Source organism: Vollenhovia emeryi, unplaced genomic scaffold, assembly GCF_000949405.1.
Source record: "Vollenhovia emeryi isolate VEMERY1.0 unplaced genomic scaffold, V.emery_V1.0 DF939388.1, whole genome shotgun sequence".
In the NCBI taxonomy this organism is placed as follows: Eukaryota; Metazoa; Arthropoda; class Insecta; order Hymenoptera; family Formicidae; genus Vollenhovia; species Vollenhovia emeryi.
In genome coordinates, this window is record NW_011966978.1 from 73965 (window position 1) to 87999 (window position 14035).

At 33.9% G+C, this 14035-nt stretch overlaps 1 protein-coding gene across 1 annotated transcript; it reads right to left on the bottom strand.

The window, feature by feature from the left end:
* Positions 1-14: 14 nt before the first annotated feature.
* LOC105558053 lies at positions 15-4668 on the bottom strand. The gene is made up of 5 exons (XM_012005540.1): positions 4392-4668; positions 2962-3141; positions 1811-2431; positions 458-1753; positions 15-226 (listed from the first exon to the last, which is right to left on the bottom strand). The coding sequence occupies exons 1-5, from the start codon at positions 4666-4668 to the stop codon at positions 15-17; spliced, it is 2586 nt and encodes an 861-aa protein (XP_011860930.1).
* Between the last annotated feature and the right edge of the window lie 9367 nt (positions 4669-14035).

Below are 14035 nucleotides of genomic sequence, written 5' to 3' on the forward strand. Positions count from 1 at the left end.
GACTTCATAATAGATTAATCTTCCAATCTTAAATTTATTGCAGATTTTTTATCTTCTCCGTTTCTACCGCGCTCCTCTTTAACCTCATAACTCACCCTTTCTCCTTTTATCCCCTTCTCTTTATTCTCTCCTTTAAGTGTCTCAGGCCTTATTCCTGAACGTTCCAACGTGCTAATATGTACAAAAACGTCACCCCCTTTACCTTCTGGCTTGATGAAACCATAGCCTTTTTCGGCATTAAACCATTTTACATTACCAAATTCCATTTAAACAACTCCTAAATTATTAACTAACATTACTAATGTGATGAAAAACTTTGAAATTACGATTGAGAATGCTTTAAGCTTAGCTATTGAAACTAAACCTTTATACTCCATAGTCTATTCTTAACATTACATGACAATAATACACAATTGTTGTACTTAATGCAAATAAAATTTTTAATCATTAAGCGAACCTGCAACCGTCATTTCGCTAACTTTAATCGTTGGTGAATTAAATTGCCCACAAAAAGTTAGATCATCTGCAACGACTAAATTTCTAAACATATCCTTCAAATTGCTAGCAATGGTAATCTCATGTATTGGATACGTTATTTTTCCATTTTCTATAAAAAATCCGGAAGCGCCTTGGCTGTAATCGCCATTGATTAAATTAACGCCAAAACCAAATAAATCAGTTACATATATTCCCTCTTTCACTTCCTGAATTAATTCTTCAAACGATACATCACCATTCTCAATGTAGAGGTTACTAGCTGCAGGAATAACTGCAGCATTACTTGCACGAGTTGCACTTCCGGTTGTTTCTGAGTCTAATTTTCTAGCCGAGTATAAGTCTAAAATCCAATTTTGTAACATTCCGTTTTTTACAAATATATTTTTCTTGCTAGTTATCCCTTCTCCATCAAATGGTCTCGATGCTATGCCTCTTGGCAACAATGGATCATCGATAATATTAATTCTATCGTTGAAAATCTGAGCGTTTGAACTACCCCTCAAGAAAGAACTGTTGCTTATAATACTGCTCCCATTTATAGCAGAAGCAAAACTTTTTACTAGCCCTTTTGCTGCTCTTTTTTCAAAAATAACTGGAAATTTACCAGTTTTCATTGTACGTGAATTCAATTGATCAACTGCTCTTTTTGCTGCTTCTTTTCCCATTAACTCTGGCAACTTTAAATCACTAAAATTACATGCTATATCATAATCGTAACCAACCTTCATTTCACTTTCTCTTCCAGCAACAACAGAGACCTGATTAGCAAAGGTTGATTTACTAAACGAGCCAATAAAACCAGAAACAGTCGATAATACTGTATTCACTAAAGCGTATGAAGAAGAGGCTCCTTCAGAATTAGTGATACTCTTATGTGCAAGGGCTGAATTTTCTGCAGCTTCAGCAATTTCTTTTAGGTTATCAACGGTTACAACATTATTATCTGAGATACTTAAATCTGCAGAAGAGATATAATTACTACCATTTACAGCAAAGTTGATACAAGGATCTTCCGGCGCATTCTTTGCCATTTCTACCACTTGGCTTACCGTATCACTAAGATTATTCAAATCATTTGTAGAAATATACGCAGCTTTGTTCTTACCTGCTATAGCTCTGATTCCTACAGTGCAATTTTTAGATTGTGATATTTGCTCAATTTTTGATAGACGCTGAGAAACTGAAGTCTTATTAGTTTCATATATTGTAACTTCTGCATCTTGATTCTGCTTTTTTATTAATTTAGTGATATCTGCTGCAATATTTAATATATTCATTTTCTATTCCTTAGATTTTTATAAAGACTCTGCACCACCTATCACTTCAATTAAATCAGTTGTAATTGCTGCTTGACGAGAACGATTATAAAGCAATGCTAGTTTGTTCAGCATCTCTTTAGTGTTTCTGTTTGCTGATTCCATAGCAACCATCCTAGCACTATTCTCACTTGTTGCACTTTCAAGCAAAGCAGAGTAAAGAGCAATTACAACGTAATCTTGAACCAAAGATTTTAAAATAAATTCAATATTTTGTGGTTCATACTCGTAGCCGTAATCTGTTGTTGTACCAGCCAGAGAGTTGTCAATCAAGGATGAGTCTTCACTCCATGGTTTTATTGTTTCCAACATTGGCTTTTGCGTGAAGGTATTATAGAACTTACTATAAAAAACTTTAACTTTATCGTATTTACTTAAATCTATACCATCAAGCAAAGCTTCTACGTACTTTAACGTGATCCCCTTACTATTTTCAATTTTTAAGATACTTTTAGAGTCAAATCTATTTTTACCTACATCAAAAGCTTTTTTACCAAGAAATACAATATCTACTTTTTTGCCATTTGCGATTGACTTATTTACACGCTCTTGACTAAATTTGACAATAGAAGAGTTAAAGTTGCCGCACAAGCCACGATCAGATGCAACAATGAATACTAAGTAAGAACCGTCATTACTGATATTTAGAATTTTTGCCAATAATTTTTGATCAATTGATAGCATTAATGAAGAAATAATGCTATGCAGCTTAGATATATATAATTTTGAATTTGATAATTTCTTTTGGCTTTGTAATAACTTTGCTGCAGAAACCATTTGCATTATTTTCGTGGTTTTCTGTACAGACCTAATATTCTTAATTCTTAAGGGTAATTCCTTTAAGCTCTTCATTTTGTATACAACCCTGATTTATTAAAATATATAATTGTTAGTGTCTAAAAGCAAGTTTTTTTGACATTAGAACCAAGTCTAACTAAAAAACTTGCAGGTTTATTATTTTAAAATAAGGGTTATATTAAGAGATCTACTCCAAAAATTGTTCAATAGAGGTCTTTGATGGTAATTTCCCATATATTATTATCGTCACACTTTGTGGAACCTTATAATATATAACAAACGCAATTAAAACTATTGCAATTTGAACATTTATGATCCCATTGCTTTAGTTCTCTGTTACAATTTTTACACTTCCAGCCCGGATCAGGCAAAGCTTCTGAGCCCATCTTGTTTAGCCAATAAACTACCTTGTCGTGTTCTTGCAATGTAATCTTGAGTTGTATTACAATAAAGTAGATTGACATGTAATTAGCTTTTTTCATAGCAGTGTCTAAATATTGACTTGCAAGATCATATTTACCTGAACTCACTGAGGACAAAGCAAGTAAACAGTAACTAAAATAATAATCAGGGCGTAAGTTGTATAGTCTTTCAGCACCTTTACTATTTAAATTGATGTACATTTTAGCTGACTGAGGAGTAGGATTTACTGCATATTCTGCCTCTAGCACTGCAGAAGCTTTTCTGATTTTTCCAAGTTTAATATATAATTCTACCTTTAAATAATTGATGGGCCGAAAAGTTGCATAATAACTTTGTGCTCTGAATAAAGACTTTATAGCTCCTTTAAAATCCCCTTTACTTTCATATTGTTTTGCCAAAGCACAATAAAAAACTGCAAACATTTCTTTATGGTCAAATGGAAGAAAAATATTGAACTTAACTGCTTCCTTTAACCTAAAAATCGCATTAATCCAATCTTCTTTCAATATGCAATGCTCTATTTGAAAGGGAATAGATAGCATTTTATCATTAATTGAACTAGAGCAATATTCTATAAATTTTTGAAAGACTACTCTTTCTTGTTTGAGGTGAACGATCAGCTTATTGGCCAGAAGTAGAGCTAAATTACGATTTTTATTTGCAATATTTGTTAAACCGTTACTGAAAAAGCTGTAATTTCCCGTCTTACCTGAGTTAAAGAGCTTTATTAAAGATAACCTATTGCTTTTTTCATTTAAACTTTTAACTACCTTTTGAGCGTTCTCTATATTGTCTAAGTCTATGCTAAAGAAAGCTTCAAAGAGAAGCAATTCTTCCCTATCTCTTCTTTTATTTCTTATGTTGGCAAATGTTGATAAAATGGAGGAAAAAAAGCGTACAAGTGTAATTAATAAAAATAATAAAACTACACAAGTAAAAATAATGAAATATAGATCAATACTTATAGTGTAATTGCCTAATTCCAATTTTATTACTTCACCGCTTACCTTGATCCATATGCCAAATAAAAACGAAAGAGCGAAAATTATAAAATAAATCATGAGATATATTGTAATAAGTGATGATATATTGTTGAAATATTCTTAGAAGCTACAATAAAACCATTCAATTTATTCAGCCATGGCTTGAATTCTGAATGCGTTAAATTGCTTACTGTAACAGTTATATTTTGCCAATCATTATCGTTTATTGACTCCTCAATTTCTGCGAATTTTGCCCTTAATGGGTCATTTTTATTTTGTATTCTAATCCAGTTTGAAATGATTTTTTTAGACAATGTACTTTTATTGTAGTTAATAACAGCAATGGTCTTCTCAAAAGATAACTTTAACTCACGTAAAGTATCTACCTCTTTCAAACTTTCCAATTCATTTACTGCATTTTCTATCTCTGGATCATCAAGCTCTGATATCAAAGGCTTTATTGAATTTATATGATTATCAAATTTTGCTTCTCGCAATAACGAATTCTTCATTTTAACTACAAGTAGCAGCAATCTTGCGAGGTTCTTATGCCTTGAGCTACCATCACCTTGCTCACATTGAGTGTGCAGACCTCTCTTTAAGTCAAATATCTTTTTTTCTACCCTGGATTGATTAACTTCAAGTGACATTCTGAATTCATCTATTTTTTCCGTTAAAACATTTATATTGTCTTTGCTTTCTTGCTGACTTATTTTAAAAAATACTATATTATTTATTGTAATATAACTGGCAAACAATAACACAATTAAGAACCAGCTTATGCATTTTTGCTGAGTATCATTCATAACGTAGTATCTCCGCAGGATCTTGTGCAGCTGCCTGCAACGCAGGAGCAATTGTCGCTAAAAATGATAAGAATAACGCAAGTGCAGAAATATTTACTACGTCTTGGGGTACTAATATCACTGGCAAACTTGAAAAAAAGTATATCATAGGATCAAACAGCTTGATGTTAGTAATGCTTTCTAAAAATATTCTAATACTTTCGATATTGAGAGAAAAAACGACACCTATAATACAGCCAAGACAAGTTCCCGTAAAACCGATTAATAGACCACAAGCGCAAAATATGCGCATAATGCTTCCACTTGTTGCACCAAATGTACGCATAATTGCAATCGCGGATTTCTTTTCTTGCACTATCATCATTAAATTTGAGATAATATTAAATGCTGCTACAACTATAATCAAAGTAAGAATTAAAAACATCACATTTCTTTCAGTTTTTAAAGCACTAAAATAATGGCTTTGCTGTGATTGCCAACTTTCAGCTTTCATTCCTATTTCTTTTTCTATAGCATCTGCCAGCTTACCAGCTCTAGTAACGTCGTCTACAAGTACTTCTATATTTTTTATGCTATTTTCATAATTAAAAAAGGCTTGTGCTGATTTTAGAGGCATATATATCAAGGTATTATCATACTCAAGCATACCCATATCAAATATTGCTATAACTTTATATTTTTTCATTCGCGGCATTTCACCAAGTAATGCATCAAATTCTTCAGATGATATAAACGTAATTTTGTCGCCATAGTCAACGTTCAAAGCTTCTGCCAATCGTGCTCCTATTATTATCCCTTCATCAAATTTTTTTACATCACCTATAATTACATTATTTGTAATGGTAGTACTATCAAGCAAATCTTTAGTTGACACACCTCGCACTACGCTACCTGCAATTTTACCATTTGCTACAATAATAACTTGATCATTGGTCATAGGAGTAGCTTTTAATATACCAGGAATTTTCTCAATAGATTTCGAAACTGTGCAGTAATCTGAATTTATGTTCCTATCAAAATAAACATTAATATGGCCATCAATGCCAAGTATTGAGTCAAGCAACTTTGCTCTGAATCCGTTCATCACAGACATCACCACTATTAGTGTTGCAACTCCAAGGGCAATGCCGATAATAGAGAACAAAGTCATTATAGAGCAAAATCTGGCATTTTTCGCTCGCAAATAGCAAGTAGCCATAGTAATTTCAAATGCAATGGACATTACAAAATGTTTTGAGGTTAAACATTATATTCTTGAAACTTCGTATAAGTGTAGACTTTTCTTTATTTAAAAACTAGATATTTTTACTCCTTTAAATTTAGCAGACTTATAGAGTATCTTTAACATTAGAATTTCAAAATCTTCCATATACATCATCCAATCTCACTATGTCATTATCAGATAAATGCTCTCCTATCTGAAATTCAACTATTTCAAGTGGAGAGCTTGTGCTTTTATAACATAGAAGAAATCAAGAATATTATTGGGTTTATTCAATAAGTTATAATTCTTTCCTTCCATAATTTTCAAATTGTGCAACTAGTTGCTTTACATTTACATCTGTGAGAAGAGCATTTTTGCTAACATGAGGTCTCGGATCAGATTTTGCTGATAAGGGATTCATCTGAGATATTTCATCCCTCATTGGAAATAAGCGAGATTGGGAAGCAACTTTTGGTGATGGCCTAGTTTTTTTCTCCACATCTATATTCACTTGTGCAACAGGAGGGGTCCTGCTTTCAATAGTTTGCGCATTAGGACTTTCTTTTGCTTGATTTTGTTTGAATTTTTTTCTTATCTCTTGTACTTTAATATCGATATTATAATTAATTTCTTTTTCCATAGAAGATACTACCATTTCTAGCTTTGTGCTTGATTTTTGATCAGTATGACCTAACTTTTTAAGTTTTGGTGGTAATTCAGGTTTATCTTTAGTTGATTTAGGAACAGTTCCTACTACTTTTGGTTTTTGTCTAACTTCCTGACCAGCAGTAAACATTTTTTTTGGCAATGGGGGTGCTATTGATGGTTTTGGCAATATAGGAGGTTTAGATTGTTGTTTTTGTTTAAGTTCTCTTTTTGCTTCTATATGTTCTTTAGGAACTGTTGCATAAATTAGCTCTTCTCTAGGCGATTTTGAACTTTGTGAATTTTCTGTTAAAATTTTACTCTTCTTCTCTTGATAATTTGATACCTCTTTGTATCCAGGCTTTTCATCTAATGAATTTCCATGGCCTGAATCATTATAATTAACTTCCACTTGTCTATTTTCTTTTAGAAAACTGCGTTCTGGCTTTTCTGGAGCTATTGCAATATTTCCTCTTTCAACTTGCTCCAAACCTGAAATTTTACGATAAGCCTCTAGATATTCAAAGATTGTCATTGAAGTAGGAGGAGGTAATTTATCAATAAAACTACTTATATTCTTAACTGGAACATTTCTTCCCGAGATTCTATTCAATATTTCCTTTAATATCTTAAGACCTGATGGCTTTCCATTCATTGATTTTACATAATCAATTGAGTCACTACGTATAACAAACTTAGCTACATCTTCTGCCTTATCTGTAAAACGCTTTAATGCCTGAGATAAATCCCTTACCGTTTTATTATAATGTCTAATAGTTACTAACTCATCTCCTGCTTTTATAGCTTCTTTAAGGAAATCGAGATTTTCTCTATAATTGTCACTTTTAAATGGATCCTTCATATTAATTACAACTCATTATTTATTAAAATATGGGTATAGATTTAAAATATTAAGATTTAGTAAATATTATTTTTTACATAAAGCAACTATATCCATATTATAAATTGCCAACAAATGCATTTATGGCGTTACCATATTCTTCCATATACATCATCCAATCTCACTATATCATTATCAGATAAATGCTCTCCTATTTGAAATTCAACTATCTCAAGTGGAAAGCTTGCGCTTCTATTTTCAATCCTATGAGAAACTTCCCTTGGGATTTCTATCACATGATCTTTTAGTACAGAATATTCTTTGTCGCCTAAACTAACATACCCAACTCCCGATAGTACTATATGGTATTCATCTCTATAGTGATGGAATTGCTTAGAAGTGCAGCTTAATGGATTTATAAAAAGATATTTTATAAGAAAATTTTCGCTCATTAAAATTATACTATAAAATCCCCATGGCTTGATTTCTCTTCTTATCGCTTTTGCTTTCTTAACCTTATTAATAAACGATATTAGGCTTTTGTTTGGTTGCTTATAAGCTCCACCCAATAAATTTTTATTACTTTCTGTCGTTGAAGCTGGTTCTTTTTCTCTAATCACATGCTGAAATGACAACGGTTCTTTGCTAAACTTCTCACTCAATTCTAAAACTGAATTCCAAGTTCCAACATCCAACCAATCGAAATTAGCTTCTATCATTGCAACGTTTTTTGCTTTTTCCATTACCAAGTAATCAATAGATATGCCTTCAATTCCTGCAAAATCTCGTTGTTTTAAATATAGAAATCTCTCTTGCGGTATGAAATGTTTAAAACATAAATTATAAAGACTTGGGGCAGATTTTTTGATCTCATCTATATAGCGTTTTGCTTTGAACACAAATATTCCAGAATTCCAATAATAATCATTACTTAATACATGCTCAGGTTTCTCTATGAAATCCTTTACTATATGATACTTTTCCTTATGATCATAAACTGTATTTATATAGCCGTATTCAGAATTGAATTCATGAGGCTTAACCCCAAAAGTAACTATAGAGTCAGCCTCAGAAGCTAACTTAGACGCTTTCTCAACGGAAGCATAAAAATTATTCAAATCACCTATAAAATGGTCTGAAGGCAGAATTAACATTATCTCGTTTTCATTGCAGAGAAGCGCAGCAATTAATATCGCTGCTGCTGTTCCAATTTTCACTGGTTCGAAAATTACTTTATATTCTTGCAGCGCATGCAACTCCTTCTTCACTAACGACTCGTACTGTATATTTGTGGCAATTATGGGTGGCATATAACCACTTTTTAGCCTCAATAAAGTGTTCTGAAACATAGTATTCTGACTAAATATTTTCTGAAATTGCTTTGGCTTCGATAAAGGCCAAAGTCTGCTGCCACTACCACCACACAATATTACAGGGTGCATTAGTTAAGAAAATTGATTAAATAATTAATATCTTATACTGAGGATAAAATGTATGCAAGTTTTTGTTGTGGAATAGCTAATAAAGAAAGTAAATGTTAACTTAAAATAATGGCTGATTAGTGTGGTGGATGTGACAGAGCGCTTGCGCCTGCCTGTCTTTCTTGTGTTATTTTATCAGCATGGTTGCTCAATTTCTCCTGAGCAATAGCCTTTTTTCTAGACTCAGCTATGCTTTCATTATTTAAGCTTTTTCCAACACCTGGTTTTCTAGATTTATCTATACTTTCACTACTTTTGTTTAGCCCCTCTTCTAATTCTTTCTCAATGTCTGGCCTTCTAGCGTTAAGCTCATCCCATGTGCCCACTATACTAAGTGGCTTATGATCCTTTTGCCCTGGCTTTAGCCTTTCTCCACCTTTAATAACATTAAAGTCACTTTTTGCTTCTTCCCAACATCCTTTCAATTGGTGTTTCCACATAGTGAAGTAAGCATCACCATACTTCTTCTTATCTGCTACAAATAATAAAATTGGAGCCTTAAGTATGATAGCTCCCATATTCACTAAATTTTTTACTGCCATTGCAGGGGTGAACAAAAGATAGCCAAAAGACTTTGCAATTGGGTTTTGTTTGCTTATTAAATGCTCCCCTAATTTTATAGGAAGAGAAGTCAATAATTTAGCACAAACTTTAGCCAAGCTTGTAGCAAAAACGATAGGAACAGATATAAGACTTTTATCTCGCTCTAGATTACCATTCTGATCTCTAATTTCAGAAAAACTAGTGTTTAATTTCTTATAATCACTAGTGTATAGTAATTTTCCATTTCTTCCTTTTTCATCAACAACTTCCTGAACTTTACCTTCTTTATTTTTTACCTCTTTAGTTAGCACAGAAGAGTTAGTTAATTCAAACGGATATTGAGGATTCTTAGTTTTTTGAGCTTCGAAAATTGGCACGTGTTTTTTCAAATCCATTCTCGAAAAGCCTAATGGCTCAAAGTATGACTTATTTAACCAATCTATAGGAATTTGCTTACCCTGATTGTCTATATAATTGATAGTAAAATAAGATCTATCATTATCTTCATTTTTGGTAACTAAAGATAATCTGAAACTTGGTTGTTTTCCATTCTCATCTTTTTGACCATACAAAAGTTTATAGGTTGGATTTTTATCTTTATCTAGTATAGCATTTCCATGCATATCCCTGTTTTCTATGATTTTAGCAGACTGTACAATTTGATCATAATTTTTTGGATACTGGCATTTCTTTCCATCATACATCATTACCTTTCTAAGGTCTTCGACGTAAACTTGAGATTCAGGTGAAGTAAACGGATCCTTTACCTTTAGCGTAAGGTCCGTTCCCCACTTTTTCAATGTCTCTAACATATTGCTAAACCAAAATCGCTATAGTTCAATAATAAAACTAGTACACTAATAATATATTAACACAGCACCGGTGATTTTACAAGAAAATATGCCTGTAAAAGAAAAAAATTGTGAAGGCAAGAACTATATAAGTAATGCTTGATAAGTACTTTATGCATGTAATTGTAAAAATCCTTAGAGATACGCTGTGTATATAATCTTCACACACTACCTGCATTCCAAGAACTGCATGCCAGAAAATACAAAACAATAATACAACAAAAAATAAAAGCTCTAGAGGATGATCAATGGCCTGAAATAATTTTTCATTAAAAGATAAAGGGCTATCAGCATAAAGTGCGCAAGAAAATGAATAGATAAACCAAGGAAACAGGAGCAGTAAAATTACCGCAGAAACACGCTGGACCCACCAATGATGTACTGAATTTCCAAATTGACTCATATAAACATAAATAAAAAAGCAATAGTAGAAAGAAGTAGCGTTACTGTCAGCAGTATAGCACTCCTTGAAACGCCAGTAATTTCTAAATTAAGCCCAGCATCCCACAATAAATGACGAATACCATTAAGAAAATGATATACAAAACTTATAAAACATAAGACATAAGCTAATTTAGCAACAGGAGTGAATAATAATGCATTTAAGTACCTTACTATAAGTAACTCAGGAAAGTAAACATGTAATATGAAATACCAAGAAAGTATCATTAATAAAAGGAATAGCAAGATACCAGTCAATCTGTGCATAATAGAGAAAAGACTAGTAACTTGTACTTTATATATTTGTAAATGTGGAGAAAGAGGCCTATCACTCATAAAATTCCGTTATCGGGAAATTAAAATAAAGTAGAAGTAAAGACAGCAGTATAGCACATAACAACACCATCATTAAAAATGGTAAGTTATGTGCAAAGCCTAAGGAGGTAATCCAGCTGCAGATTCCCCTACTGCTACCTTGTTACGACTTCACCCCAGTCACCGATCCCACTTTAAATAACTCCCTCCTTGCGGTTAGGCCGTTAGCTTCGAGTGAAACCAATTCCCATGGCGTGACGGGCAGTGTGTACAAGACCCGAGAACGTATTCACCGTGGCATGCTGATCCACGATTACTAGCGATTCCAACTTCATGCACTCGAGTTGCAGAGTACAATCCGAACTGAGATGGCTTTTAAGGGATTAGCTTAGCCTCGCGACTTTGCAGCCCATTGTAGCCACCATTGTAGCACGTGTGTAGCCCACTCCATAAGGGCCATGATGACTTGACATCATCCCCACCTTCCTCCAGTTTATCACTGGCAGTTTCCTTAAAGTCCCCAGCATTACCTGATGGTAACTAAGGATGAGGGTTGCGCTCGTTGCGGGACTTAACCCAACATCTCACGACACGAGCTGACGACAGCCATGCAACACCTGTGTGAAATCCGGCCGAACCGACCCTATCCCTTCGAATAGGTATAATTTCCATGTCAAGGAGTGGTAAGGTTTTTCGCGTTGCATCGAATTAAACCACATGCTCCACCGCTTGTGCGGGTCCCCGTCAATTCCTTTGAGTTTTAATCTTGCGACCGTAGTCCCCAGGCGGAATGTTTAACGCGTTAGCTGTAATACAGAAAGTAAACTCCCCATATTTAACATTCATCGTTTACAGCGTGGACTACCAGGGTATCTAATCCTGTTTGCTCCCCACGCCTTCGCGCCTCAGCGTCAGATTTGAACCAGATAGACGCCTTCGCCACTGGTGTTCCTCCTAATATTTACGAATTTCACCTCTACACTAGGAATTCCTCTATCCTCTTTCAATCTCTAGGTTAGCAGTTTTAAAAGCAATTCCAAGGTTAAGCCTCGGGATTTCACTTTTAACTTACTAACCAGCCTACGCGCCCTTTACGCCCAATAATTCCGAATAACGCTAGCCCTCTCCGTATTACCGCGGCTGCTGGCACGGAGTTAGCCAGGACTTCTTCTGTGAGTACCGTCATTATCTTCCTCACTAAAAGAGCTTTACAACCCAAAGGCCTTCTTCACTCATGCGGCATGGCTGGATCAGGCTTTCGCCCATTGTCCAATATTCCCCACTGCTGCCTCCCGTAGGAGTCTGGACCGTATCTCAGTTCCAGTATGGCTGATCATCCTCTCAGATCAGCTATAGATCATTGCCTTGGTAGGCTATTACTCCACCAACTAGCTAATCTAATATAGGCTCATCTAATAGCAATAAATTTTTCCCCCGTAGGGCGTATACGGTATTAGTTGCCGTTTCCAACAATTATTCCGTACTACTAGGTAGATTCCTATACATTACTCACCCGTCTGCCACTAAGTTATACCATAGCAAGCTACAATATAACTCCGTTCGACTTGCATGTGTTAGGCCTGCCGCCAGCGTTCATTCTGAGCCAGGATCAAACTCTCAAATTTAGACTTCAACCTATAAAAGGTTGAGGGTACATCGGATAAATCCGACAAAAAATAATTTAGCTTAATACTGCTGTCTTTATTTCTACTTTAGAAATATTTTAATCTCCAACTATTCAAACAACTTTGAGAATATTATTATGTGATATAATCACTATGTCAATATGTTTTTGCAAATCAAAAGCATTAATGTATAAATATATAACTATTTGGAATATTACCATGAAAAAATACATCTTTCTGCTTGCACTCGCACCAATGTTAGTTGGCATCACATTATACTTATTGCGCAACATTGATAACACAAAACAATCTATAACTGCAGGTGACAAATTTTACGAAGTATTATTCTTAAAAAAAGATAGTAAGCTGCTGCTAGAAGAAATAGATTCAAATTGGGGGTATTTAGCAAATTTTGAACACGCATTCAATCATATCTCGGATTCAATGCCAACAGACACAGCATCTATTATTTATAATGATTTGGCAGATAATAAAGATGCTCCTGATATTTTGCGTGAGTTAGCACAATACTTAGAAGTAATGAGCTTACTTCACTTCAACGGTGAAAAAATAAATAAAGATAAAATTGATAATTTAGAATCAAGTGCAGTGTATCCTTATTCAAGCCAAGAAGCTATCGCTGTAGTAAAGGTACATAATAACGACATTAAAGGTGCAACTGAAATATTGCGTTCCCTATTAAATGACAGAAAATGCCCTATCCTAATCAAAGCTAATGCACAAGAACTACTCAGGATATATGGAAGTTAACTCATTAGACTTTTTGTATAGTTTTTGGCAACAACCGTTAGAAACAAAAAACTTCCTTGACAAGTTTCGCCAGTCCTCTTATCATGATAGTGAAGGTATTCAGTTATCTTCATCTGTGCAGATTAAACAGCAAGAAAACAACGTAGTTGGCGTCTTATTTTTAATTTTTTGCACTATGTGCACCTTATGTCTTCACAACATTTCTGGGTTTTTACCTATATAAGCTGAAACGCGCTTATAAGTCGTTTAAGACAGTATAGTACGCCAATTTGCAGGATTAGAGAGTGACAACTAGCTAACGCGGGGTTTCTTTTGCCTTTTTTTCTGCTTAGTAAATTTCTTAAACATTTAAACTAAGGTGAGTTACGTTTAAAAGCAGCTAAATTGCAGTGTTTAAGATTTAAAAAACGCCAAATACTGAAAATAGACAATGACCAGGGCTTCTTTTGCCTTTTTTTTATTTGGTAAATTTCTTAATGTTTGTAGCTAAACGA